Source organism: Frieseomelitta varia, unplaced genomic scaffold (assembly GCF_011392965.1).
Source record: "Frieseomelitta varia isolate USP_RPSP 00005682 unplaced genomic scaffold, Fvar_1.2 scaffold_107, whole genome shotgun sequence".
Taxonomy (NCBI): Eukaryota; Metazoa; Arthropoda; class Insecta; order Hymenoptera; family Apidae; genus Frieseomelitta; species Frieseomelitta varia.
Genome location: NW_025108717.1, coordinates 30,674 through 58,394, shown reverse-complemented (window position 1 = coordinate 58,394; position 27,721 = coordinate 30,674). Strand labels below are relative to the sequence as shown.

The 27,721-nt window shown below is 36.5% G+C and overlaps 4 protein-coding genes and 2 long non-coding RNA genes across 21 annotated transcripts in view; 3 read left to right on the top strand and 3 right to left on the bottom strand.

The window, feature by feature from the left end:
* Positions 1–2,386: 2,386 nt before the first annotated feature.
* On the bottom strand, positions 2,387–5,990 carry LOC122528386. 3 transcript variants are annotated; one of them, XR_006306565.1, is made up of 3 exons: positions 5,878–5,990; positions 3,943–5,143; positions 2,387–3,029 (listed from the first exon to the last, which is right to left on the bottom strand). It is a non-coding gene; the product is annotated as an uncharacterized LOC122528386 (long non-coding RNA). The 3 variants fall into 3 exon arrangements; XR_006306566.1 differs by lacking the exon at positions 5,878–5,990 and adding an exon at positions 5,220–5,464 and having other exon boundaries at positions 3,377–5,143; XR_006306564.1 differs by lacking the exon at positions 5,878–5,990 and adding an exon at positions 5,220–5,457.
* LOC122528339 (2-phosphoxylose phosphatase 1) lies at positions 4,927–7,521 on the top strand. The gene is made up of 4 exons (XM_043653364.1): positions 4,927–5,057; positions 5,499–5,666; positions 5,752–6,317; positions 6,383–7,521. The coding sequence occupies exons 1-4, from the start codon at positions 4,967–4,969 to the stop codon at positions 7,124–7,126; spliced, it is 1,569 nt and encodes a 522-aa protein (XP_043509299.1). The 5' UTR covers positions 4,927–4,966; the 3' UTR covers positions 7,127–7,521.
* A 525-nt stretch (positions 7,522–8,046) lies between these two features.
* Positions 8,047–21,562, bottom strand: LOC122528302 (pericentrin-like). Of its 9 annotated transcripts, XM_043653328.1 has the most exons (20): positions 21,430–21,561; positions 21,291–21,343; positions 20,922–21,044; positions 20,585–20,842; positions 20,328–20,510; positions 17,656–20,259; positions 16,980–17,120; positions 16,576–16,856; positions 15,828–16,498; positions 15,630–15,757; positions 15,114–15,170; positions 14,346–14,513; positions 13,893–13,961; positions 13,349–13,663; positions 10,936–13,264; positions 9,865–10,862; positions 9,502–9,786; positions 9,228–9,407; positions 8,773–9,152; positions 8,047–8,704 (listed from the first exon to the last, which is right to left on the bottom strand). In XM_043653328.1, the coding sequence occupies exons 2-20, from the start codon at positions 21,291–21,293 to the stop codon at positions 8,599–8,601; spliced, it is 9,279 nt and encodes a 3,092-aa protein (XP_043509263.1). In that variant the 5' UTR covers positions 21,294–21,343; positions 21,430–21,561; the 3' UTR covers positions 8,047–8,598. The 9 variants fall into 9 exon arrangements, with proteins under 9 accessions (XP_043509263.1, XP_043509217.1, XP_043509235.1 ...); XM_043653282.1 differs by having other exon boundaries at positions 21,291–21,562; XM_043653300.1 differs by having other exon boundaries at positions 13,893–13,958; positions 21,291–21,562.
* Positions 21,563–21,833: 271 nt separating this feature from the next.
* On the top strand, positions 21,834–23,795 carry LOC122528352 (pachytene checkpoint protein 2 homolog). Of its 2 annotated transcripts, none has more exons than XM_043653399.1 (6): positions 21,834–22,071; positions 22,169–22,325; positions 22,388–22,585; positions 22,668–22,895; positions 22,981–23,328; positions 23,392–23,795. In XM_043653399.1, exons 1-6 carry the CDS (start codon positions 22,022–22,024, stop codon positions 23,659–23,661), a joined length of 1,251 nt encoding a protein of 416 aa, XP_043509334.1. In that variant the 5' UTR covers positions 21,834–22,021; the 3' UTR covers positions 23,662–23,795. The 2 variants fall into 2 exon arrangements, with proteins under 2 accessions (XP_043509334.1, XP_043509325.1); XM_043653390.1 differs by having other exon boundaries at positions 21,835–22,071; positions 22,981–23,332; positions 23,396–23,795.
* LOC122528397 lies at positions 23,714–25,225 on the bottom strand. Its single transcript, XR_006306571.1, has 2 exons — positions 24,619–25,225; positions 23,714–24,534 (listed from the first exon to the last, which is right to left on the bottom strand). It is a non-coding gene; the product is annotated as an uncharacterized LOC122528397 (long non-coding RNA).
* LOC122528364 (mitochondrial carrier protein Rim2) overlaps positions 24,042–27,721 on the top strand; it is a 13,829-nt gene continuing 10,149 nt past the window's right edge. For 4 of the 5 annotated variants that reach the window (XR_006306553.1, XR_006306554.1, XR_006306555.1 and 1 more), the window contains exons 1-3: positions 24,047–24,359; positions 25,594–25,779; positions 26,451–26,725. Coding sequence is in view for 1 of the 5 variants with exons in the window: in XM_043653411.1 (XP_043509346.1) it covers positions 24,319–24,359; positions 25,594–25,779; positions 26,451–26,725 (502 nt within the window). In the remaining 4 variants the exon portion in view is untranslated. Of the gene's footprint in view, positions 24,360–25,593; positions 25,780–26,450; positions 26,726–27,721 lie in introns of all 5 variants that reach the window. The other variant, XR_006306556.1, reaches the window with a different exon arrangement.

Sequence of the window (27,721 nt, the reverse complement as noted above, 5' to 3'; positions counted from 1 at the left end):
GAACAAATATTATGATAAGAAAATGCAACATTTGTGTAATATTTCAAATATTATTTATGCATTGTAAGATATTTTTTTATTTTAATAAATACTTATTGTTTTGTTATAAATATTTTGTAATTGTAATAAATGTTTATTAATAAAAATATTTTAAATTCTATTAATATATATTTATTAATAGAATATATATATTTATTTATTTATTTATTTATCAACAGAAATATATATATATATATATTATAGAAATATATATATATATATATTTATTAACATAAGTGTTCATAATATTATATTAATGTTCGAAAATAAAATCAATTTGGAAGAATTTTACAATTATTCAATATTTGTAATAAATCAAAAATTGCTATGCAACAAAACTCGAAACATATTCAAAGGTGTCTGTTACTCTGATTTCATGAATGTAATAAAGATTATTTTATATTATTTTTCGCACAGAAAATTTTATAAATGTACAATAAGATTCGTATTACAAGTTGTAGATTAGATTCGAAAATTATGAATTGTATTTGAGTTGCATAGCAAATATATGTTACCATTAAACCAATAAAAAGAAAAAAATGAATGCGTACATACGTCTACTTTTGTTACAATAATTTAATAGTTATAAAATCTGCATAAAAATTCAGCAAGTTGATCGTCAGTCGTTTGTGCCGTCCATTTTGAATCAACTGAAATTAACGGTTATTAACCGTCCGTGGCGTTTGAGCTGTGAATCCCTGTGAACCCCTATACCTTCAACCATGTAACCAGCTAATAATCTGTGCAAAGAAAAACCAACAATTTCAAATAAATGTATGATAAACCAATAAATTTCGATAATTAAAGCAATTATATTAAAATAATGTAATAATAAGACTTAAATTCTGTCTGGAAGGCTTACAATATGAGTTATTGACTCTAACTACCAAATATGCAGTCAATGACGAAAATATGCGAAAAGATAATTAAAATGATAATTAATATGATAAGTAATTAAATGGAGACATACTAATTAAATGAAGGTGATGGAAATGTAGAAACGATGACAAAAGTCGAAATAAAGATGCTAGTTAATTATAACAGGATGGCGTGACGCAACTTTACTCTACGAAATTCAGCAGCGTAATAACCACCCCGCGTTAAATAGTTCTCTCGCGAATTACCATTGGTGGAGACCTGCAATTATTCTCTACCAATAGGAGCGCGTGATTTATCTATATTTAAGCGCGCGTTAATTTGACTTAATTGAATAATCAAATAAATTAAAGATTAAATTAGTGAATCAAAAATATAATTAAAGGCAATATTTTTTTAAAAGTTGCGAAAAAATAATGAACAAATATCAGTTTGAACGTGTTATATAAGTATTTGTCCATTATTAAATAAAATAGAATTATTAGTAAAGATATCATTATAGTGATATTATTTAATAATTCATATTTAAAAATAGAATTTTTCTTTAGAAATTTAAATAATAGTATACATTTCGATGATTTTCGATAAACTATTATTTCTACATTACTTTCTATATTATTTTCCTATATTGCTATTGAAAAATGAAAAAAAAAAGAAGATTAAAGCTTTAATATTTAAATTGCATATGGTATTTTACATAAATTATGAATTATCACAAGAAAATATTGGATCAAACAACGGATATTTCAGAATATGTGACAAAATTCGTAACATAGAGATAATAAGATGCCATGTCTATTCTATATCTTGTCTGTGGTAGAAATCTAATCTCACGGTGATGTAACTGTGTCGATTATCCGTCGCGATGATCGTCGTGCTTGATCTTGTAGCCTTGGCAAGATCATTGCCACCGTGACAATGGCGCGAGAAGCGATCGGTGATTACGCGTGCTTCTATTGCGGAATGCCCTGCATTTAATTGTATTTAATAGCGCTCTACTTGTGCGAACATGTTACCACAGAGGGTTTGATTTGATTTATAAAACGGTCGGTCAAGGATCATCATATTAGCATACGATCTCACATCCTTCGTCATCTTAGTATCAGTTTTTGTCGTTGTCATATGCGATCCTATCGTGCCGTTTTTCATGTTTCAATTTTAATTTTATTATCCTGCTCGATTATCATGCATGAATCCTTTGAAATTTAGTCAATAATTATCGTCACAATCAAGCACGCGAAACTCCTTATGCAATCGTGTTTTCCTTGCGCTTGCGTCAATCCAGAGTTCAATTAAGAAATCGGAACTTATTGTTTCACAATGTTTCTTCAATCAACGATAATTCATCGTTGTTATTTCAGAAAAATAGTAGACCGAGAAATGGAAAGTTTCACTTTCCATAAATATATTATGTTTTTTTATAATATTCTCGTGCTTGATAGTATTATCTTAGGCCTTGATAATAATGGACTATAATAAACATTCTTTATTTTCATTCTCTATTCCATAGTTAATTAACATATAACATATAACTTTCAATTACCAGTAGCTGACCACTATACTGCAGTAACAAAAGTACAAAATATTTCTGCTTACACGCGCATAAATTCCAGTCTCTTCTACTTAGAAACATCTTGATACACATATTTTGTATGATGTGCTAAACGACAACGAGGAAACGGATGTTGACGTCACTCTGAGAGGAGTTGGATACACGTGTGCTGGCGTACGTTTACCGTAAATATATTCTGTTTAAGGCTGATGGCTAGATTGTCCATAGTTGACAGTTAGTCTCGAGCTCTCGTATCATGCCAGTTAGCTCGAGTTACCCGCGCAACTCGCCTCGTGGAACCGTAATCGAGTTCGTCTATGTCGCCTGCCGACTGATTGCCAATTCAACGCCCCCGCCTAGACGATCACTCACTCTCTCTCTCTTTCTCTTTCTCTCTCTCTCTCTCTTTCTCTTTCCGTAGACAAATGTTCGGTAACAAGAAATTACAAGAAAAAGTAGATCGTTGCCATCTGAATACATTAAAGCTGTTCAACTGACTGATATTCCTTATTTCCTTATCTGACGAACGCTCGAGTCTGTCCGTTGAAACATTCTTCTTCTTCTGTAAAATATTAAACGAAAATAACTATTAATAAAGATCCTAAAATCGTTTAACTTCTTTGTATTTTTACGATTTATAATATATATATTTATAAATATAATATTATATTTATATTTATAAATATAATAAAATTTATATATATATAATAAAAATGTAATAAAAATTAAGTATTAAAAGATGAAAATAAAGTTCATCTTCGTCCATTTCGTGTTTGCACAAGTCTTGTTCCAAATTATTAAAATTAATCTGAAAGCATCCATGGAACGTTTCCAGAATGAGCAAGACGATATTCAGATGTACACCTGAAATCGGAAATAGATACGGCGGCGCCTGCGCTCCTAACTCACCTATTTTCACTCCTTTAAAGGTGAATCTGCGTCTGACAATAAAAATGTCTAGCGAATGCTCATCAGAACATTCGCAATCTATTTTAAAATAATTGCTTTGCCGTCATTTTGTATAAGAAGATATCAGGAGGAATTAACGAAAATACTTTTCTAAATATTGACCATTGCTATTAAACCGTAACTTTTCAGATTTTTTTCTAAATATCTCCTTCCTTTAATTTTCTATACAATCAACATGATCAAATATATTGAACGATTTAATTTAAAACAAAAAATGTTAATGTGTAGGAACAAGAAGATATTCCAAGTACTGTACATCAAATTTGTCTTGTTTCTCATAATTCATTAAATAGTTCTCGTTCATTCCTTCTCTTGGGATAGTTTTTCTGAATATAATTCGATGAACCGTTGAACGTCGCGCACTTTCGTCGTTAGAATAAACCTCTTCGCAGCTCTCGACCGCGGATCGAAATGGATTTAAAACGGAGGCCAGGCCAATCTGGCTGCACACCTTGCGCGCACGCGCGTTTCAATAACCTACTCCTGTCGCAAGGAGCGCGGCTTACCTGTCGTAGTTGCAGAAAAATGTTTTAGTAAGGTTGTAGCATCGCTCGGTTTTCGTCGTGGATGATCTCTTTAAGTTTCGATTCATAAAGCAAAACGACTGAAGTGTGAAAAGTGCAAGTAAACGCATCGCGAAATGTCATCGAGGTGCAGTCCCGTCGATCCAGGCTTGACGCATGATAACTCGATTTCATTATCACCATTGTAAAAAAAGAAATTCGTAAATATGTACGAAAGTTTGGCAATAATAATCGAAGAAGGGTAAATGCCCCTTTGAGAAAGGGATAGTTTTCCTTGAATTATTCTCGCAATAAAGGAGCTTCTGAGAAAGGAATCATTCATCGATTCTGTCAGTTTTCTCTACAACCGAATCGTCCAAAGAACGTAGACAACGATCCTGAAAGTATATAAAATTAAACTGCGAAGAGATTTGCAAGGAAAAAGAAAGAGGGGCGTCTGCGCTCGATACTAACCTGCCGCGATAGAACGCAGGTACGGAAGATCTCGAAATCCTTTCCACATCTGGCAGGAACCACCTACTAAAGGTACAAAATAATAGAAAGGTATTATAATTGTAAACAAATTCAACGAGAAACGTCAATATTACACATCTACAATCAACCGTAACGAAGAGCGATAATTAATGTAAAGATTATCAACATCTTTATCAACGGCGATAAATCACGAAAGTAAACAAATGATTAACAATAAAATAAAATTAATCTAAGGAGAATGTTAAAAAGTAGACCAAGGTTTTCACCCACCGATGCATCGTGGTTGAAGCCAATATCGAAAAGGGACGTGAGAAACTCGTTTAACAACATACTCCACGGGATTCTCGTCCCTCTGAATCCTCTCAAAGCTATTGAGGTAGAATTATGCAGCAGGATTGCTGAAAAAAGAGGATGCAGGTTGGAGAAGTGTCGTTGAACCGGATTTATTCTGGTTGTCCGACTTGGTGTTATCGTCGCCGTCGAGGTCGTGAGATTCAGGAAAGACCTGGCTGGGTCCAGGACTGTCCGCAGGATGTTGGCGGAAATGGTTCGACTGTCATACCAGCATCGGGCGTTTTATTGCTATGTCATTCTCAGCGTGTGGATCTTCCTTCTTGTTGCTGGTAATCGAGCAAAATTTACCATACTTTGACGTTTACTCTTTTCTTTTTTGTGTTTTCCGCATACATCCTGGCTGCTTTGTGAATTTCTGTAAAAAAATATATTTTGTTTTATTATTGTATTTGCTCCTTTTCTTTCCTTTTAAGCATATAATAACATCATACGTATTTCTTTAAAAAGCACTCTGATATCTATTGTTTTATCGTAACGTAAGCGTACGGAAATAAACACACGTGACAATGCGATTAACTGACGCATACACGATTATCGGCTTCGTTGATCTACTGTAAGCCGTGTACGTAAACACGGTTAAAGAACCCTTTGCTATCTGATCTCTTTCTTGTTATTTCTTTTCATAACAAACTGATCAAATGTCAACAAAAGTGTTTATATACGTAAATTCCCAAACAATGCAAATAAAATTATATTGTTAAATTGTATAGGAATGTACAAGTACATTGGCATAGATGAAAAGAGCTCGATGCAAACCAGAGTTTTAGGAAACGACATCTCCATCAGGGAATTTCCCAGAAACTTGAAAGCTGATGTGAAAACGAAAAAGATATTCCGATTTTGTAATCCTCCGAGTGAAATTACAGCAGAGACAGAAGGTGTGGTGAGCAAAATGTTCCTACAATTACTAAGTAATCAACCAATGAAATCAATGATACGATCATACAATTCCTCCACATTTAGGAAAGCTGGATGGAAATTTAACACTGGGAGGGATTTTAGTATTTGTTCGACATGGAGACAGGGGCCCCTTGGCGCACATTCGTAACATAAGCATAGTAAACTGTGGGGGAGACTTTAGTTCCATACCTGAATTAGAAACTTTGTACCAGAACTACGTAAATTTCTTGCAAAACGTCTCCAGCTATTCAAGAACTGCCTGGGCACAATTCCTGGGCCCATTCCACGGTTTCCCTATGCTGCCCAGCAACTCTAAAGATTGTAGAATCGGTCAACTGACTACACTGGGCATCGGACAGCTACTGAAAACAGGAATCATACTCAGAAACGCTTATTACCACAAATTGAATCTGGGAAATGGCTCCATATCCAGCAGGGACGTTGTCGTGTACAGCACCAGGTATCGGCGAACCGTACAAAGCGCAGTTGCACTGTTGTATGCCCTGCTGGAGACGGATGGTTTTCAGAATCTGGCCAAAATCACTATGCAAGAAAGTCAGAGCTACGCTTTCTGCAACACAGACTGTGCGTGTCCCGCTGCTGAGAAGTTCTTCAAACAACATCTAAAGGTAATTGGATCCAAACGAAAGTGGCATTAACACATTCTTGACAGAAAGGCAATGCCTTGTTGCAGGAGATGTCCGATCACTTGAAATCTCATCCAGCTGTGGCTGAACTTATACGACAAGCTTCCAACGCAGTCTTCGAGATCCCTGATCAAGCCCAAACGACAGATCCCAACACCTTGAAGGACGCCCTGCTGACGTACATCTGCCACGGTGCTTCCTTGCCTTGTATAGACTTCAACGCTCAGAGGGTCTGCGCAAAAACGGAACACGTGACCGGTCTGTTTACGTACACAGAGTGGGAATCTAAACAAGTGGCGAAGAGCAACAGTCGTAGAAAATACGGATTGCTAAGAGCTTACGGGCTACTTCGAAGTATCGTTTCTTACATGCTGCGAATCATCTCCGAGGCGAGGCCGAAGATAGTTCTATATTCTGGCCACGACAAGACTTTGGAATACCTCGCAACAGCTCTGGGCATCTTCTCTGACAAGTTGGCCATGCCGCACTACGCCTCCCGCTTCGTGATCGAGGTTTATCGCATAAATCCAAGGAACGAGAACCACGTAGCCAGTGATTTCTACTTCCGAGTGGTGATCAACGGGAAAGACTTCACCCAGAAGATCCCGTTCTGCAGGAACGCGAATTTCTACAGCGTCAGTTACACCGAACGAAACGAGGCAGAGAGAACGCGCCGGGATTCAAAATTGTGCCCGATTGAAACGATCATCAGGCAACTTCACGACGACTACTTCGGATCGTTCAACGCGACCAACTTCAAGGATGCTTGCACCAATCGTAAGCGCGGGTAATTCAAAATGTCATTCGCACAATTTTCTCTTTTTTCTTTTTTCTTTTTGCGAAGATCCTCGATCGAACGCAATCGTTTATTCGAACGTCCTCGCGACAAGGGAAATCGGAGATACGAGAAGGAGCTTTGCGAGTTCTCATTCACTAAAATCGGCAACGCAATTGTACATTCAAATTTTTCCGTACGAACTCCTAAACGTTTTCACGTTTTGCGAAGAAAGTATTAAAAATTTACGAAAACGAATCGTAATATACGCTCATCGAGTTTCTTTTATCGTATTTTAAGAGATCGATGCTTTATTACGGAAATCTCTAGGTATTAAATATGAAAAGAAAAAAAAAATGATAGTAAAATTTGCACCATTTAGATAACTATGTCTTCGAACGAATAAGAAAATGGGAGCCTTACATTCTTAGATTATGTCTTACAAAATCGAATGTAGCTTTAAATACATATATACGTATTTACATATAAAGCTAGATGATCGCCATATATTTTATCACACGTCTCACTTGTATATATGTAAATAACTTTTAACAAGCGAAAATTGTGTTTAGCGTTTTCAGTGTTGTTAAGAAAATTATAGATATCCTATATAATTCCCTATTGTCTTTACCATTGTTAATTAGTATTATTTCCCTGTTAATATATAATTAGTTCTCGTTACATTTATAATGGACCAGAATTCTCGTATAAGAATGATTATATTAAAGAGCTGTCAAGTTCACGTATCTCTCTACTTAACAAAAGAATTGCACAGTTCAAAACTAGCATTGCAAAGCTGTACAAATTGATATTTATCAAAGAAAAAAAGATATACGAGACAATGAGATGTCAAATTAAATTATAGACACTTTCTTTTGTTAAAAATACATATTAAACATGAACTTACAATCAATGATTCATTAATCAATTCCTATCAACGATCTGGAAAAAAGACATCCTATGTTTTATTCACAATATAAAAACGTACAGATCATCATCAACAAATAAATACTAAAACACTTATTTAAATATACAAGGCACAGGTTTGTATCTTTACAGTAATAGTAATAGCTATCACTATCAATAACTTTGGTAAAACACAATATGTAAGGACTAACATAACATTTTGTTCGATCTCTTAGAAATTCTTACGAGTATTCATATATGATAATATTGAAATTATAGCACACATGGTACATCATCCTCTGGTAATTGGTGTAGAAATCTAACACGTGTTCCACGTATGTGTTCCTACTCTCTATAATTTTATATAGTCTGTAGAAAAAATACAGCTGAGAGAAGCTCAAAATTTTTAACAACGTCTTTTCTGATAAAAATGCCCAGTTTTACACGTTTTCGATCGGCGCAACAATCGAAAACAGCAATCCCATGCGGATCATGCAACAATGACCGCATTCAAAAAACAGCGACAGTGATAATCAAATCACAGTCTATAACATTTACAAAACTTAGGTATAGAATGTAATACTATTCTGGAATTTGAAGATTCCCAGCTTCCGCCACTGCTAAACCCAACGTCTGCTGAATATTCTTCAACCGCTCGAAATACTGTTCAAGCATAAATCCGTCCCCACTGAAAATCCAATTTAAAATAAATAAAACATTCATTTTTAAATAATTATATAATTATACGTAACTTACTTTGAGGTAGCCTTCTCTCGGACAGGAGGCGAATGGTTCATAGTGGTTTTCTGAATCGGCAAGAAAGACTGTTCTGTATTCCATACTAACGTCTTTACACCAATTCGTTTACCAGTGTTCCATCTCAAGATTAGCCACTTCATTCTGTGGATACTGACCAAAACGAGCACCGCACTTCTAAAACGAACTCTTGGCGATTTCTTGTTGCGACCTATCGCAATGTAGGATCGTTGGTCTTTGGTCAATTGAGCGAGTACGCACAGAATATTTTCTTCGGACACTTGATAGCTACCAACTATAGTTAGCAAGTAGCGTTTCTGATAAATTAGGGCCTTTCGTCTGCTATCTGCTCGCAAGAACTTCCCATAAAAATGTTGCAGCTGTGAAAAAACACATTATCGTATCACAATACAAGTGAGTACAAAATAAATATACACGGAGAAGATGAAAATTACCTTTTCTAGGTGTTCTGAGAACTTGAAGTTTAAAACTTGAGACGTTTTAATTCGTTTTATTTCATCTTCGAGTAATTTAATTCGTTGAATCAATTGCTCCTTCTCTTCCTTTGCTTGTATCAATTTCTCCTGAAGTACAGTCTTTTCTGTCATGTATTTTTCATTAATTTCACTAAGATCCTATAAATCACAACATCAATCATAAAATACAACGATTCATAAGATAATAACAAGATAGAAGCTTATTATTAAAAGTTTATATTAGATTCATTACTTTAATCTTTTGCATGTATTTGGTAGGTACGTCCTCGTTTGTAAATCTATTTTTTAATTCCTTTGTAAGTTGCAATTCTCTTCTTGTACACGATTTTACTTCTTGCTCTAACTCAGCGATTACATTTTTCAACTTCTTCTCTTCGTCTTTGAAAGCAGACAATTTTTTAAGTAGATCATTTTCTCTTTCTTTAAGAGTCTCTACAGTCTCAGTTAATTTCATTTCCCGTTCAATAGACTCCGTCAATTCCCTCTTTGATTGCTTCATATCAGCCTCCAAATCCATCTATCAAACAATTAAACACATGAAAAAAGAAATCATAGAAATTAGTTGTTATATAAATTAATATATCCTTATACTAACTATCACTTCTCTGGCATTATTGGTTTCTCTTCTCAAATTTTTAAGCTCATTATGTTCAGTGCTTTTTTGTTCTTGTCTCTTAGTCTCCGCATCAGACATAGTTTTAATCCTTTTTTGTAACCATTCGCATTCTTCTTGTCGCATTTTTAGTTCTTCTTTGATACGCCTGAGATCAATTTGCAGATGATCATTGTTTCCTTCTATCAACATCAAATTACTTTTCAAGTTCTCTTCTTTCTCTAATTCCACTTCCAGTTGCTTTTCGCAACGATTCTTCTCCATCTGTAATTTTCTTAAAGCATCCTTCAGTTCTGCATTTTCTTTTCTTTCCTTTTCGAAATTCTCCATTAGCGATACGTACTTCTTTCTCTCAGTTTCTAAAAGCTTTGTCAACTTTGGCAAGTCATCGGCTTTCTGGGACTCTACGTGATCCTTTATCAAACTCAATTGAATCTCTAAATTCTTATACTCTTCTCGTAGCAAGGATAATTCATTTCTAAGCTTAGTCTCGTTGTCTAGAGAACTCTTCAACTTACTTTGGAGGTACTCTATTAGGTCTGAATTTTGTATATGCCCAGCTTGCATTGCTTTAAACTCTTTTTCAAATTGGATCTTTAATTTTCTTACTAAATTCTTTTCTGAAGATAATTCTTCATCCAGTTTTGTCACTTTCTTCGATTCTTCTGCTAAATCTGATTTCAGTTGGAAGATACGACCTTCGTATTCTGCTATTTGGCATTTGAGCATCCCTCTTTCTATTTCCAAATCATCCTTTAATTTTTTCAATTCTTCATTAATCTTATTAGCTTGAGTCAATTTGAAATCCAGATCCATGCATCTTTCTTCTTGGATATCCTGATAAGAAGTTTGTCTTTTTGTCTTTTTCTTATCTTCTGCATCACTTTCTATGGCGTTCATAATCTGTCTATCCAAATGTGCTGACAAATTTAACTCTCTTTGCAGCATATCTTCGATGTCAGTATCATCTTGCGATCGTTCTACAAATTTATACAAGTAATTATTGTATAAATTATAGACAATTTTCAACTCATACAAGAAAAAAATACTTACGTGCTGATGTCTTCTTCAACGTAGACAACTCTTTGCTTAGATTATCCACAATGTTTCTCAGCTCAGCATTTAACTTTTTTTCATCCTTCAACTTCTTTCTCAAATCCACAACATTTCCAGATTCTTTCATTTTGTTTTGTATAGCTTCCAGAGCCGTGTGCAAACTTTTGCTATCATCACTCATTTGTCTAATTACTTTATCTTTCTCTTTTAAGTATTCCTGCAGATGATGAATCTCTTGATCCTTTTCATTGGAAGGTGAGGATGTTCCTGAGAGGCTAGTGCGTCTGGCCATTTCCTCCAATCTTCTGATAATCTGATCTCTATTGTTTAGGCCATCCGTCAACCTTTGAATTTCATTTTGACATTCCAATAACTCTTGTTTAGCTGACTGATATTTTGTCTTGAATTCATATAACTGTTTGTTCTCATTTTCGATCTCAATATTACGAGTTCGAATAGTTTCTATAGTGATATCTTTCTCGAGAATTGTATCTCTGAAATTCTGTAATTCACTTATTTTTTCCTTAAGCAGAATACTATACTTTCTTGTCTGTTCCAATTCTTGTTCCTTCTCCTCAATATCTCTTTTCAACTTAGTATTCTCTAAATTCAGTTCCATTATAATTTTTTCATTTACTTGCATCTTGTTCCTGTGATCTTGCATCTCTTCGTTCCTTAACTTTAGAACATTTTCTACTTCTTGGAGATCTTTTTTTATTTTATTTTCCGATACTCGTGATAATTCATATTGATTCTGATAGAAGCACTTGTCTCTGGAAAGTGTCTCCACTACGTCCTTGAATTCCATTTGCGATTCATTGTAAAATTTCTGCAAAGCTATTAAGTCCGTTTCCGTTTTATTCAAAATTGCTGATTTCATGTCTAATTCCTCTTTCACTGCCTCTAATTGATTCTCTAAATTCTCTATCTCCTTCAAAGTTTCATTAAAAGACGTCTGAGTATATTTCATTGAAACATCGTAAGATCTATTACTATTACTATCATCTACACGTTCTCTTCTTGGAGATTCTTGCGTTTGAGTGTACTGTTGTTTTGTCAGCTGAGCAGCATGGTCAGTTTTATCGCTAGAAAGATTCTCCGACGTGGAAGTTTTCGACTCCAAGCCACTCTGCAATAAGTCTAAAACTCCAGATTGCGAACTAGAAGTTGCAGATAGACTTTGAGAACCAAGATCCAGAGGAGGAACCTGAATCATCTTAGTGCTGTCCATTAAAGGCACAGTTGAATCATCTATACTTTTTGCAGCAGGTGGAGTAGAAACTTTGAAACTAGATACATTAGGCAAATTCTGCGTTGTATTGGACCCTCTGATAGCTTCCGCGGTCTCTTCACATTCTGAGTGAATCGATAGAATATCACTCAATGTGCGTGCACTGTTCTTTGTCTCTGTCTGTCGTGCTAACTCCCTTAACTGCGTTTCGTCCAAATTCAACGAAGAATACATCTCAAGTTGTTTTTCCTTTTTGAATAATTGTTCCTTCAAGTGATCTATCTCTTCATTCTTGTCTGCTAACATACTGTCCAACAACTTTGGTAATTCTATCTGTGCATGCTCCTGAACACCAACCTTCGCCTGAAGAATTTTTTTTTCTTCTTCAACAATTTCCAGGTGCTCTTTCAACTTTTGAATGGTAGCACTTTCTACTTCAACTACATTTGCAATCTCTGCTTCCTTTTCTTGTAATAATTGATTAACTCTGTCCAGTTGATTCTTCGTATCCTTTAATTCTAATTCTTTGTCAGCAATATTTCGTTCCAAAGACTGAAATTTAGCGTTAGCTTCGTGAAGTTGTAACTCTAGGCGTGACGTGGCCTGTCTCTGAGCAAATGGGGCGCTTTGCTTATGTTGCTCCAGCCTACCGCGCATCGCTTCTATTTGGAACAGCTGCTCGGAAGCTGTTTGTTGAAGAATTTCCTGTTCTGCCTGTAATTCCTCGTTCTGGTTTTTGAGAGCAGTCACTTGAAGTTCTAAATCCTTGATTCTTTTGAACGCCACCTCCTCGACTCTGGCGTGTTTTAACATTTTCTCCTTGAGTTTAAGTAGTTGATCAAGAGGTAACATTGGAGGAGCAGTGGGATCGTCAGGAGTAGGGCATCGGGTAGCGTCTATTTGTTCTCTAATGGAGACATCTTCGCTCGGTTGACTCAAGCTCAAATTAGAACTGCACATGTGAGCAGATTCTAGTTCTTTGATTCTTTTATCTAATTGATTTTGCATATCGCGGAGTTCTGTCTTCATCTGCTTCAATGCCGCAGAATTCACATTGAATTGTTCAGAACTTAATTTGTGTTTTCTTAGTTCTTCCTATAAAATCATATTTTATGTTTTATACGTTATATTTTTAAAATTTTTATGTTTTCACAAATTAAAAGTTTTATTAACATTTACCTGTAAGTGAATAATATGTTCATTCAGCTGTTTGCTTTCACTACCCATCTTAACAGCATCCAATTCCTGGACCAATTCATGCTGATTTTTAGTTTGCGCGGCGATTACAGTTTCTAACTGATTAATTTGCAACTGCAATGATTCTTCCTTCTCAGTTTTGATCTGTAGCTGTTGTTCCAAATCTGTGATGATTTCTCTAAGTACCCAAATCTTGTCAATAGCTGCTTTAAGTTCACTCTCGGTTTCAAATTTTTTGGCCTCCGTGTCAGACATAAGAGAGGACATCTCTCTCATTTGAGATTCCAAAATTTCCACCTATATTTAATGTTTTATCACAATTTGGTATAATTTCTCAGTTTATTTAATTGCCACAACCGTAAAGTATTTGCTAGAAAGCATTACCAACATACGTACAAAGCACAAATAAAAGTACATGCATAACTTCTTAATTTTTATTAAAATAAATGCATGCTTTGTACCTAATAAAGCCTGGATCTGAAATATCATTAAAAATATTAATTCTTATAAGTAAATAACAACTCACAGCTGCATTGATGTCAGATGCTTGAAGCACAGGGATGTCTGATGTTGCTTCAGGTGATAATGTGGACTGCTTTGTGCGATACACAGAAAACAAAACCAAAGTGCAGGAAAACCGTGTTAATAGGTTAGTGATAATGCGTGTTACAAGCTACCTAATTGCTTCATAATATAGCTGATAATAATCATAATTAAATATGACATTTCAAAAGTTATCTATTAATTTGATCAATTTAGTAGATATCATTAAATATTCCCACTCCAAGGCAAATAGAAATGATTATTTCAAGAAGCTTCTGAACCTAATTAAAATGTATTGTTTAAACCGCATCACTTAAAGTTTACCACCAAAAAGCAGATGGGTTCGAATATTTCAATTGAAATCGAGTATTTATATTAGATTATTATTTTGTTAAATAATAAAATCTCGAAATTTTGTTAAATAATAAAATCTCACCTCAGAAGTAATCCGTTGGTCCCGTTCTTTTTCTCGTTCACGCTCTTTAAGTTGTTCCTGCAGAACATGTATTTGTTTTGTTGCTTCATCTCTCTCAGTTTCTCTTTCGCTAGCCTGCTCATCCAGAAATCTGCGAGTTGCTTTTAATTGCTTATCTGCTGCTTCAATCTACCCATATATATTCCCAATTAATATCAATGAAAAAGTTCTAGTTAAAAAGCAATGCGTAAGAATTTTGAATATGAGAGAATCGATAGAGACATATACTTTAACAGCTCACGAGTTATGAACTTTAATTTATATATATTTAATCAATCGTGATCAAAAATGGAATCAAACATGCCTCTGTAACTAAGAAAACAGCTTTTTGCAAAACAAAATAGAATAGAATAGCAATAGAAAATAAAGTTCTAAAAAAATTCATGAAAAATAGCTTTTCAAACACATTTATTGTTATTGGATTAACAATACAACCTGGAACGATAAGGAAAAGTTGCATAATTTGCAATATGAGATGCGTGCATGCGAAAGAACAATAGAAAAAAGCATACTCAATGGAACCCACGCCTTGATTAATTATTAGGAAATTATTATTATGTTAATAATGATGATGGCATGATTTAGGAGATGTCTTGTGACATAGCATTTCATCAGAATTAATAAAGTCCATAGCGTTCTTGTCAATTTATCGTTATATTGCTCGGTTTGCGGTTAAAGTTAACTTACGGAACAGCTTTTTATAATAGTATTAGTAATTCTATAATTTACCTTTCGGTGACAAACCCTGTGAATGTATGGGGTGGGAGTATGTTCTAAAGGCACCTGCTGGCAAGATAACAGAACGCCAATCAATCTTTTTAAAACTGCATCACGGAGCTATTCATTGTTACCGGTAGTTCGTTTTTTTCTTTCTTTCTGTCTCTTTCATTCTTTACATTTTTTTTTTTTTATACAATTCTTTTCCATTAATCTTTGAACACGAGATCATCCGTCGACTGAAATACTTGTTAAACGATAATCGAATCTATTAAAAGTTAAATTTTTGATGAAAAAATATTTATGTACGAATGAGAGTTTGTCCATTATGAGTTTAAAAAGAAAAGAAAAAATATGTCTTGTGCAATGTATGAATAACTAAGCTCGTAGATACAGATAAAATAATGGACTACCAAGTACAAAACTTCAATATGCAATACACCACAACTATTTCGTATATAGCATACCAACTCTGTGTAATGAAAATACATGCAATTAGTGCATCCTTTAAGAAAAGTTCAAGTTTACCTGTTGCTGCAAATCTTCCTTCTCCTTTCTTGACTCTTCCATCAATTTTTCAGTCAATCTAGACAATTCATCTATCAGTTGCAGCAATTCTGCGCAATCTCCTCCTCCATTCGACAACACATGCCTCACTAAAAAAATAAAACATAATTGCAAATAATATCCACCGAAAATTTCTTCTCGAACACGTTCTTTTCGTACCTTTCTCTTGCAGTTGTGAGAAATCTTGCAAAGTAATGTCAGTACCTAAATCATAATTCTCTCCGTAACCTTCCGTGATCGTCTCTTTTTTATTTTCTGCGTTAATTAACTTGCTTTGTAGATCTAAAATAGTCATTTTCAGATGATTAATCTGCTCTTGATAGCCAATGACTAAAGTTTCAGTATCATGAAGTTTCAAATTCAGCTCTTCGTTCATTCTATTTAACCAAAGAGTATCTTTCAAAGGTGAATCACGTCTTCCTTCTCTTGTCGATGAAGAAATAGTAAGAATTTCAGAACTTTCAGACTTCAAGCGATGTATACAGCTGTTCAATTCTAGCTTCAATCTTTCTGTTATGCTCTCATCTTCTTCCAAAATGGTTGGCAAAGTTTCGACGTTGCTATTTATTATAGAAGCTATCTCTGCAGTTTTTGGTGCAAGATGGACTCTTTGAACTCTCATCTCAGAAGAATTCATCAAGCCAGCCTCTTGGTTTTTTCTTGACTTATCACTCTGCACAGTTTCCTCGTTATTGATACTATCAGATAATTGTCTTCTAACAACTTCGGTAATAAAAGTATTATTAACTTCCTCTTCGCAGATAATGAAATATTTTATCAGTTCCTCAATCAGTGTTTTAAGAGTGATACATGTTTTAGTTAAGGTGTTCCTGTTTAATGGAAGTGTTCTATAGATTAAAAAAAAAAATGGGAATGATCGTTTTTAATTTTGTCAAAATGTAAATACCTTTCTTCAAAAGCTTGATTATCAGTGTCTCTGTCAGAATCTCGTTTCACGCTGTAATTCTGAACACACTCTGACTTAATTTTATTAAGTTCCTCCTGATGACGGTCAATCATTCTAGCTACATTTCGAGAATGTTCTTCTTTCAAACGTTGCACTTCCTCCGTGTGAGACTTTTTGAGTAGCTGCATTTCCTTTTTCGCATTACCAGTTAATTTATCTCGTAATTCCAGCAATTCTACCGGCCAATTGTCCTCTGCATCCGACTCGACCGTCAGTAGTGCCTGTTAATTAAATTGCAACAATGTAAAATGAACAAATTAAATTCATTTTAAATAAAATTCAATTCAATTTATTGCAGCAATTTATTACGGCGTAAATCGGTGTGTGGCTAAGTCTAAAGCTACCTGAATTTGTTCTTGAAGCGCATTGACAATATCCAACTTAGCTAGCGCGATCTGTTCTTCCAATTGATGGTTGTAGGCTGCTCGCAGTTGCGTTAATTCACCGTTTTCCAACGCACCCGCATCCCATTCTGTTTGACAATGCTGCATGCACACATATTGTGGTCACACAATAGCATGTTAGTTACGAGAGAAACAGTACATACACCATAATTCTACTCTAGTTCAAGCTAATGATTTTGTTTTACGGAATTTATAATCTATGACTTTGATTAATTGGAAATTATTGCGAGATCTTTTCAGAACTAGAAGATAATGAGGAAAGTATATACTTTTTCTTCAATTTTTTTCGCAAAAATAAAATCATCTAAGAAAAACAAATACATTCAGATAAACTGAAGAATCATGCGTCTTTTTAAAATTAGACAGAATTATACAAATAAACATAAGAATACATACTACTGAAACTAAAATGAAACATTCCAAACTTAAATGTGCGACCTAATATACATGATAAAGTGAATAAAAGAGCTCAACTTTCATTAGCGTTTCAAATATTCCTAAAAAGGAAGAAGCACAAAAAGATACTCAACATTTAACACAAAAAAAAAAAAAATGATATAAACAAAGTTCATTAGATGCGCAAATGAAAAGTGCAGAAAATTTCTGAGTATCTTACCTGATTTATCATATCTCTCAACAAGTCGTGTTTTTCTTTGACTTTACTATTATGAAGTTCCCTTTCGTACATGTTCTTTTGTTCCTCCAAAGATTTTTCATATTGCAGTTTCATCTCCTGCATCTCCACTATCTTGTTTTGCAATTCTTGTTGCAACGTCTTGATGTTTATTTCATATTCCATTTCGGACTTGTAACTACTCAAATTCTGGCCAGTGTGCCTAGATTGTTCGTCCGCTATGGGAGAACCAAGTCTCGAACTATGTTCGGACATATTCGCGTTCAAACAATCACCAGCACCTCCATAGTACAAGCCCTCAGTTATGTCCGCTATTTCACTGTCATTGTCTGACATCCTTTTCGATTGCTGGCTAAATATTTCCTCAGAGTATTGCTTTTCCATCAGTAAACATTTTCGTTCGAAGTACATGCGTAGCTCCTCCATTTCCTTCGTGTGACGCATTTCCAGTTCGTTTCTGAGATCATTGAGCTGTGTCGTGCCTTCTTTCATGCCCAAAAATAACGATTGTACCTTTTCAATCTCAGACGTAGTATCGGCTTTTATAGTACTTATTTGCTCGGTATAAGTTTGGATCACCGCTTCGATCTCTTTACGCAATGTTTCCTTTTCTGATCTCAACTGATTCACAGAATCTTGCAGCGTATGGATGTTCTCCAACTTCTTTTTCAAAGTCTTATTTTCTTCGTTCTTCTGTTCCTTCTCTATGGTAAGACTTTCTGAAAGACTGACGTAGTGTTTTAATTTGCTTTTGATCTCTTCATAATCTGCTTGCTGGCGCATCAAACGTTCCACTTCTTTTAGCAATCGTTCATTCTCTTCCAATATAAACATTAACTTTTCTTGCAGCGACGCTGCTCTATTACTAATGTCAAGATTTTCATTTTTCTCGTCGGACGTTCTATTTGTATCCATGCTTTTATCATGCGTTATGTTTACAGAATCATTGGCAATCCTATCCGGCTTAAGCTGTTTCATTAAGGCACTGCTGGAGTTGGGTGATGCCACAGAGATATCGAATTTAGTATCGTTTAATGCTAACGTTTGATTCAACTTCTCTTCTATCTCAGCACACTGGGCCCATGCTGTGACTAGTCCGGTTTTTAACTGTTCGCACTCCTCCTCAGATTTCTTTAATTTGTCCGTTAGAACATACATTTTGTGAATGCATTCTGTGAGTTCTACCTCCTTCTGTTCAAGAGTTATTTTAAGCTTCTTAATTTCCTGTTGATCCATTTCAGTTTTGTACAGCAAATCAATGACAGTATCTTTCATACTCTGACTAGACGATTTGTTTTCTTCCAGTGACGAGATATTCTGATCATCCAAATCATTCTTTTTCAAGGAACTCAGCTCGGATTTGTATTTATCACATACGTTCTTCATATCCTTAAGCTGCTTCTCATACAATTTTTTGGTGATATTTGCCTGTTGCATTTCTTCTTTCGATTTACGAACATTCTCTTCAAGATTTTCAATTCGCTGAGTCAGAAGTTTTTCCAACTCTGCCTTTTCCTCAAGCTTTTGCTTCGTTAATTGAAACTGAATCGCCACTTCGTCAAAAGTCTGATACGTAGTCTCGTTCAGCTCACTTAGAGTACTAATATTTATGCCACTAAGTCTGGACAATGATTTCTCTAAATCATAAATTTTATTACTCAAAGTTTTTTCGTGAGACTGGCTATTTTCTATTAACGATTGTGCTGCCGAGTATCGTGATGACAGATCATCGAGTTTAAACTTTAGATTCTCATTCTCTTCTTTCAACGTGGTAGCGTTTGTCAAGGCCTGCTCCAATGAACGTTCAATGCTCTCCTTTGACTCCAGAACCGCAGTCGCTGCAATATACTTTGACGTGATGTCTTCCAACTGAAGCTTGTGCAAATTGATCTGTTCGCCTAACATCTCTTTTTCCTTCTGATGACTTAGATTCTGAATCTGTCTAGCCTTTTCCACCTGTATTTTAAATTCATCGAATCTTGACTTACACTCGTCCAATTCAGCTTGAGCAGTTTGTTGGGACTCGGAGCGGTTCATTAACTCCAGTTTCAGAGCCTCCACAGTTTTCTTATAGTGAGACAATTGCGTTTGAAATATGGAGAGTTCTTTGGCGTGACGAGTTTCCAGATCTGGCAGTTCTTTGTTCAAACGATCAGCCAGAGTCTTATTTTCCTCTTTCAGTTGCTTTAGATGTTCTTCGTATTTTTCTTGGATGTTCATTATCTCCTTCTCGTGCTTTGCAGCTTGCTCCTTTAGTTCCTGTTGGTGACGCGCAGTATTTATATTCGTTTCACTTGTAAACTTTTTTAATATATGCTGCATATCCTGCTTTATCTTGTCTACGCGGGCTTCATATTGCTTCTGTTGCTCCAAAGTCTCGGCGATGTTTAAATTTTTATCAGTTGCATTTAGATGGACCTGCTCATTCAAATTGTGAATTTGTAACTTGTAATCGTTAATCTCAGCTGTTCGAGTCTCTTTCTCCATTTCCAATGTTTGTATGTATTCTTGATTTTGACTCAATTGACTACTTAACTTTTGTATTATTGATTTTTGATCATTTACAGTCTTCTCTAAAGTATCAATCTGAAAACCATCAATTCTCCAGCAAAGATGTTTTTATTTCTTAATTACAAAAAATGTAATTTCCTTACCTTTTCTTCCAAATTCCCACCAACTGAAGCACCAGCATTATCTTTACAGGGTATTTCCATAGCATTCATAGCATTTAACTGACTAACAAGATTATCCCTCGCAGATAGGGCATGTTGCAAAGAAAACATTAGATCTTCTATAAGAGTATCTCTTTGAGTCACTGCTTTTTCAAACTCTTGCAGCTGTTTGATTAAAAGTAACATATGACTATCTACATACACTGTGCTTCAAAAAAAAAGGAAAACATCATACATACTTTTGTATGATACAAAGACACAACATCTCTGGTATGTACACTACTACTCTGACTTTGTGAAGAATTTGGAGATGAAGCCTCTGCCCTCAAGTGATCAATCTCTGCATTTAAAGCTTCCACTATGGCTTCTTTCCCTTGTAACAACTCTTCCAATTGTGCCACTCTTCCCGCAAGGCCTTCTAAGTCTCCATCTGCTTCTCCCTCGCTCATACTGACGCTACTTTGCGTCACATCCCTCGAGGAAATTCCCTCCTGTGTCTGTAATCGATAGAATCAATACTCAAAGTTCACAGGCACGAACAATAAAACAAACAGATTGAAATCTTTATATCCTTACGTAAGACTTTCTGTGCTCGATAGATTTGTCATTACGGAATGACTCTTCATCCGATATCTCGTCCATTTGACTGTGACTCGCACCTTGAGCTTTGATAGCCTTTTCTGCCTTGAATCTCTCCAGCTGACGCAACAAAAAAAAGAGTGGAAAATTTAATTTTTATACAATCTTTTATTGAAAGAAGTTTCTCAAATGCTCCAAATTTATCGTATCACGTTAAATAAATCTCAACTCTACTAAACAGTACATGAATTGACTTGAATATATTGCAATTGAAAATCCAACTTGTACCTTCCTATGTATTTACAAAGAAATTTATTGCACAGAAGACTTTCCTTTCCAACCATGAAAAGGAACCACCAGACCTACCATTTCTCTACCCGCTTCCAACGAGCGTCTCCTACGCTCGTCATCGTCCGTCGCTTTACTCATTTCATAAAAATTCAATCAACAGTTAGATGTTTAACAATCGGTTGACAATCGGCGAAACAACTTGTTTACCAATTACCGAACAATCACATCAAGCCCGATCGTCATCCACTGCATTTCAAATCCATGTGTTTCTCAAACCGTCCACCGTATACGAAACGTTTGACCGTTGTCGATTTATAAAAATACGAATTATACGCTACAACTACTATAGTACACAGTCATGGGTTCCACGTGATCTAGATTGGTGACCCAGCACCCTATCGAGCTCTCGTTCTTGAAGATGAACTTTAAACTTAAAGTCTCCTCTCTTTCTCTGCAAAATCTTACCAACATCTATCGAAAATTCACTTTGGACTTTCACACCTCACTTTTTCTCTCTCCGTCTGAGCTTTCGTTTCTTCGCCGAGAATCAATTTCTTCCTGAAATTCTTTCTCCCTGTTTTCATTAAAATCCTACTCCTCGTTTATTGAAAACCGGCTTTACTCTTTCTCTTTCTCTCTCTCTGTCACTACGCGTACCTGACAACTGTTTGGAAACACCTGCCTACTCAGTTTCAAATTGTTGATTATTCTGGAATACACAGCTTGGTGTTTCTCTGTATCAGAAAGTGTTTGAATTGATTTCTAAAGCATCGAAAAATCAACGGAGCGCCGAAAATTGAGATAAAATGGAGGGATCCGATGTTCTGCACGTGGAAATCTGTCAAAATATCGACAGGTATCACCTTTGTGTTTTACAATTAATTACATTTGTCATTTGAAGTTGCATTATTCTTTATCCATCATGGACAGTAATATTTTTTCTTTATTTTTAGCATGCTGTCCACACAGGCAATAGAGGATTTAGTGTATGCTGAAATAAACACGTTGAACGATGTTGCATTAGACACCATCATGTATGGGAAAGACCTGACAAATTCCATTTTACAGATTCACGTTGATTCTATAATATGTACTTGCAGTCACGGAGAGGTAACAATTGAAAAGTAAACTCAGTTATGTGCAAAGAATTGCTGACAGCAAGAATTTTATAGTTACAGAGAAGTCACATGAAAATACAAGGAGCTACTCTAAAGTTTCACGTGTACAGATTAACCACAGAGTCTGCAGCTACAGAGACAATGAAAAACGATGACGAGGATATCCCAGCTTCATCCCATTGGATGTTACCAGCGCAGGAGTTCCATCATCTGTGGGAGAGTCTTTATTTCGACTGCAACATAAAGGAAAACGTTGGTCAAACAATATGTTTAACTTTTTACAATAGCCTCATAATTTTTTATAAAGTCCAAACGTCTCTTTGTTCTTCTTTAGTTACTTCATTTTGTGGAAACGGCGATGATATTTGCAGACCATAACGTTGACACTAACATTATTAGTTGGAATAAAGTGGTATTACTGTATGGGCCACCGGGTACAGGGAAAACCAGCTTGTGTAAAGCACTTGCTCAGAAGGCTATTATTCGCTTGGGCAACAGATTTGCTTATGGTGAACTAGTAGAAATAAACAGCCACAGTTTATTTTCAAAGTGGTTTTCAGAGGTAACATCACAATAAATATAAATAGTATATTGAAGAAATAACGTTAATTAATTAGCAATGAAATGAAAGACACCGTTATTTGCAGAGTGGTAAATTAGTTATGAAATTGTTCAGTGAAATCAAAACTCTTCTAGAAAATCCGCAAGCATTAGTCTGCATTTTGATTGACGAGGTAGAATCCTTGGCGCACGCACGAAAGTCCTGCAGCAACGGTGCGGAACCCACAGACTCTATAAGAGTAGTGAATGCCCTACTAACACAGCTGGATCAAATAAAACGATATCCAAATATCTTAATCCTAACAACCAGCAATTTGTCGCAGGCCATTGACTTGGCATTCGTCGACAGAGCCGATATAAAACAATACATAGGACATCCAACGTATCAAGCTATATACAAAATTTATGCTTCCTGTCTCAAGGAATTAATGAGGGTAAATAAACATCCGTATTTTCTTCAATTTCTGAGGTATGCTATTCCAGTTTGCTTCTTGCAGACAAAACTGATGGAACCGGAAGAAATTTACGATTTGTCAATGTTAAAAAAGATGGGCTACGAAGAGACGCCTCAGTCGAAATGTAGTCTGAAGTTAATGGAACTCAGTCAGGAGAGCATGGGGCTGAGCGGACGAGTTTTAAGAAAAATGCCGTTCCTGGCCCACGCTTTTTATCTGAGAACGAAAAAATGCACGTTAAGCCGATTTTTAAGAGCCATGCATTTGGCGATCGAGAGAGAAAAAGAGAACAATACGCAAGAAGGATTCTGAAAGGTATTCTTTCCAGAGTCTTAATTATCCTTTTACTTTTCTAACGCAATATTCAGTATTATATATTTATTTAATGCTTTTCTCATCCTATATTATTTTTTATAATATAAAAACATGTACGCATTTTATCCAAATTTCATTAATCTTTTTATTTTCCCTCCTTAAAATCATCTTGTCAATCACTTCGTTGCGAGTCTTTATAAATGCAGTTTGTTTTCCAAACTTCTGATGAAACGGAGTTGAAATCAGCAGACAGTTTCCTAAAGAAGGCAGTTTCCATGAATAGCCGTTTGAATTTCAAATTACAAAGTTCCCGCCGTTTCGTACGTCGCACCGTTTGCGAAACATTCGACGATCTCTTTCTAGCTTCGACGTAGTCCGTGGCAAACGGCGTGCCGTACGTTGTTACGATCAATGCGGGCCAGTGTTGTGTCGAGGTGTCGAACGTTGGTCCTCGTCGGCGCTTTCTCGATTCGCTCGCCGAGAGAAGGAACTGAACCTACTACTTGAAAAAACAAATAACACGTCGCGGACGAATTTCTTCGTGCGCAGTTTCCCCGCGTTCTCCGCCTGTGAACCTGTTTATTCAGTGTCTCTTCTTGTACCTTTCTTCGAAGTTGATGATCTCGGAGTGACACAGAAGACCGAAGTGGAAGAATGTTGGATCGCGACACCGCGATACACCTCGTCGCCGGCGGGTGGGTTTTTCCATTTATTTTCTCATTTGCAATTCCGCGGAATCCCGCGATATTCGTGTTTTTGCCGAACAAGAGGTTGGAACACGCGCCGTTGAATCGACGCCGGTTGTTTTCGACGTGCAAACACCGAGCCAGTTCGTCGCACGTAACGCGCATTTCCCTTCGTGTAATGGCTCTGTAAATGACTTGTAAGAAATATTAACAACGCCAGAGGCGAGTACGTGTGTTCCGTTCAGACAAATTTTTAGGGAAACCCTACCCGAGGAGGAACTCCGTGGAACGTTGTTCGCCGGCTCGCGGCTGTTACGTCATTCACCCGAGACTCGCTGCTCCCGTGCACGATGCACACGGATCGTAATTGATTGTCCCAATTTAGAAGCTGTGCGGTATTATTTTCGGAGACACGGTGTCGGCGAGAAATTCCCTCGCGACGACGCCGCGTCTCCGGTCACACGCATGATCCCGCGTCCGCGCGATCGAGGCAACGTCGCTTACATATCGCGTAATACGCACCTCAACCCGGCTTTTCGAGGAGTGCATGTTTTCACGTCGGAAGTACACGCGCACGACTTCTCGAAAGCTGTTTCTAAGGCGCACTTGCATGAATTTCCATCGGATTCGATCGAAATTGATCATTCCGGAGGTTGCAAAAATTTTCGTACTCTGGCGCAATATTTAGCTTAGGAACGTTCTAACGGAAAAAACGCGTCGATAATTCTGGAACGCGATTCGTCATTTGTTAAATTCATCGTGTAAAGAGCTCTCGATCAAATTCACGATTGGCATCGTGTCATTTTATCACATGGCTTTATATCAACCTTATTCCGTTCGTTTCGATTTATTATTAGTTAATTGCATCTGATCGAACTTTTTTTTTTTCGCTATGTATCGTATGCACGATGTCTCCGTTGATCTGCGTAATAAGTAAATTGTCAATTAACAAACATGTTAACGTTCTGGCGATAAAGCCGTATCGATAATGCTAGAACACAATTTGTCATCATTATCGTCATACCGTGAAATACATCGAGCGAAAAGAAACAACTATTTACTTCATTCTGTGTATTCGTGTCTGTTTGTTTGTCTTTTTGCTGCAATTAATTTCCATTCGTAGAAGTCGATCGATCATCACGAGCCGTTTGCTCCAAATTAGCTCGAAAGGTTCAATGTCCCCCAGTTAATCCCAGTTACGATCGTCGATCTCCGTTTTTACTTGGATGTTCAAATTTTACAGAGTGGCTGGAACGACTGGCGCGATAGTTACCTGCCCTTTGGAGGTGGTTAAAACCCGTTTGCAATCCTCCTCATCCGGATTCTATCCGCCCCCCGTAAACAAAGAGCTCACATCCGGACACGTGACATGCAAAAGTTTCCCGAAACCGGAACAAAGGAGAAGGCTGTGCACAGGAGGATACACGAGGTGACTGTGTGATTAATTGCATCGATTTAACAAGAATAAAATCATAACTTAGAACTATATGTTATATTAACTGTAACAAAAACAACTGCTACTTTTTTTTTAGATTAATTTAAAGAAAAAACAGATAACGTTTAAATTACTGATGTTTCCAAGATAAGGGGCACTGATTCCTTCCAGAAAAGCAGCTCATATTCCTTTATGTTGCACTGTAGCAACTGTAAACTCTGTTTGCAGTTTGAAACCCTGTTCACTATGTTGATGCGCTTTGAATCGTACGATGATTGTGACATGCAGAACAATTTTACGTGACATTTGAACGTATTCTGGACACGTCTGAGATGGTCCAGCGCTGGTCGATTGACTCCTACGTTCGCCTGGTTAAAAATAAGCTCCTCGACCAAGTGCACGCGTCGCGTTTGTTCATTCGAAAAACCTCTGACAGAAGATTTTTCTCAAGCTTCCGACACTTTTTTTATATTATTTAATCTTTAAAATGCTTCCCCCGGTACATCAAATACTTGATTCTTCAGCCTTCTTTAACTTTCTAATTTACAAAATAAAATTTGATAAAAAAAACTATAACGGAATATAGTATAGAATGGAATAAAAATCGAATGAAGTTCTGTAGCTAATAAACGATGATTAATCAAAGTTCATTGTACTGATTTTAGGCACGCTCTGATCGCCCTCTCTCATTTTGGTGCGTCTTCTACTCCAGGAGGCACTCCCCACAGCCATTCGGCGCCTAGTGTATACCAATGCATCAGGTACATTGTGCAGAATGAGGGTACCAGGGCTCTGTTCAAAGGATTGGGCCCTAATCTCGTAGGGGTCGCGCCATCCAGAGCGATCTACTTCTGTGCCTACTCGAAGAGCAAAATCGCGTTCAACACAATCTTCGCACCAGACACCGCTCTCGTGCATGTGTTCTCCGCATTCTGCGCCGGTAAGTTGGCCATTGCATATTTGTTCTTGTCGATCAGACCCGTACCTTCGTCGGCTCTGCTGCAGCTTGATTCCAATTTTGATTGATTTTAGCTACTGCTGTGATGTAATGTGTGTCTCTCGAGCGAAAGAGCCGGAGGAATGATTGAGAAGCGTTTGTTAGACTGCTCGAGTGTGTTGTGCGTTAGAGAATGATGATTTAATAAGAGACAAGTAGGTATTATTAAAATGTCCCGGGTTCGTTAGGAATCACTATGTCATTCCAAATTTTGAGACGTAAATTTCTGCACTTCTTCGAAACACTTCTTCGTAGGATGGAGGATTTTCTTTCAAAGAGTAAAACGCGGCGCCACGTAAATTGAAAATGCAACGCAGTAGCTAAAGCGTGAGACTAGCTAAGCTAACAGAAATAGACGTATACACGAACATCTAGTCGAGGCATCGGCCGGCCAGCCATACAATGCTATAGTCCGCCTCTTTTCCCGCGGAACAATCAACGCCGGCTGCTGATAAGGAGCTCAGTGGGGTCACGTCGCGCGTCATTCGCTTGCTATCTGGCTAAATGAGTTGCCGTAAATAACTGGTTCTAATCTCCGACCGCTTCTGATTTCTTCTAACAACATTCGATCCACGATAATTCGAGGATTTGATGATCCCCGTCGTCTGTTTAGAGACGAATCCTCGCAGAGATCCATGCACAATTAGGATATCTTTCTGCACGCTTATACAAACAGCTGAAGGTCAGCTGTAGGAATGGAAATTGATGCTAATGAACATTGATAATATCGTGAACATGTTAAGCCATCACAAATGTGTTCAAAGATTGACGCGTAATTACAAATAATTCAAAAACAGATAACGTTATCTATGAAAGTTGAACTTCAACCTCTGGATCATTGTTTTAGATACTGATCTCTCTGCAGGGGTGCTGTGTTTGGTAATCAATAATTCATGATAGAATTATTATGGCATAATTAAAGGTAGCACAGTAAAGTTT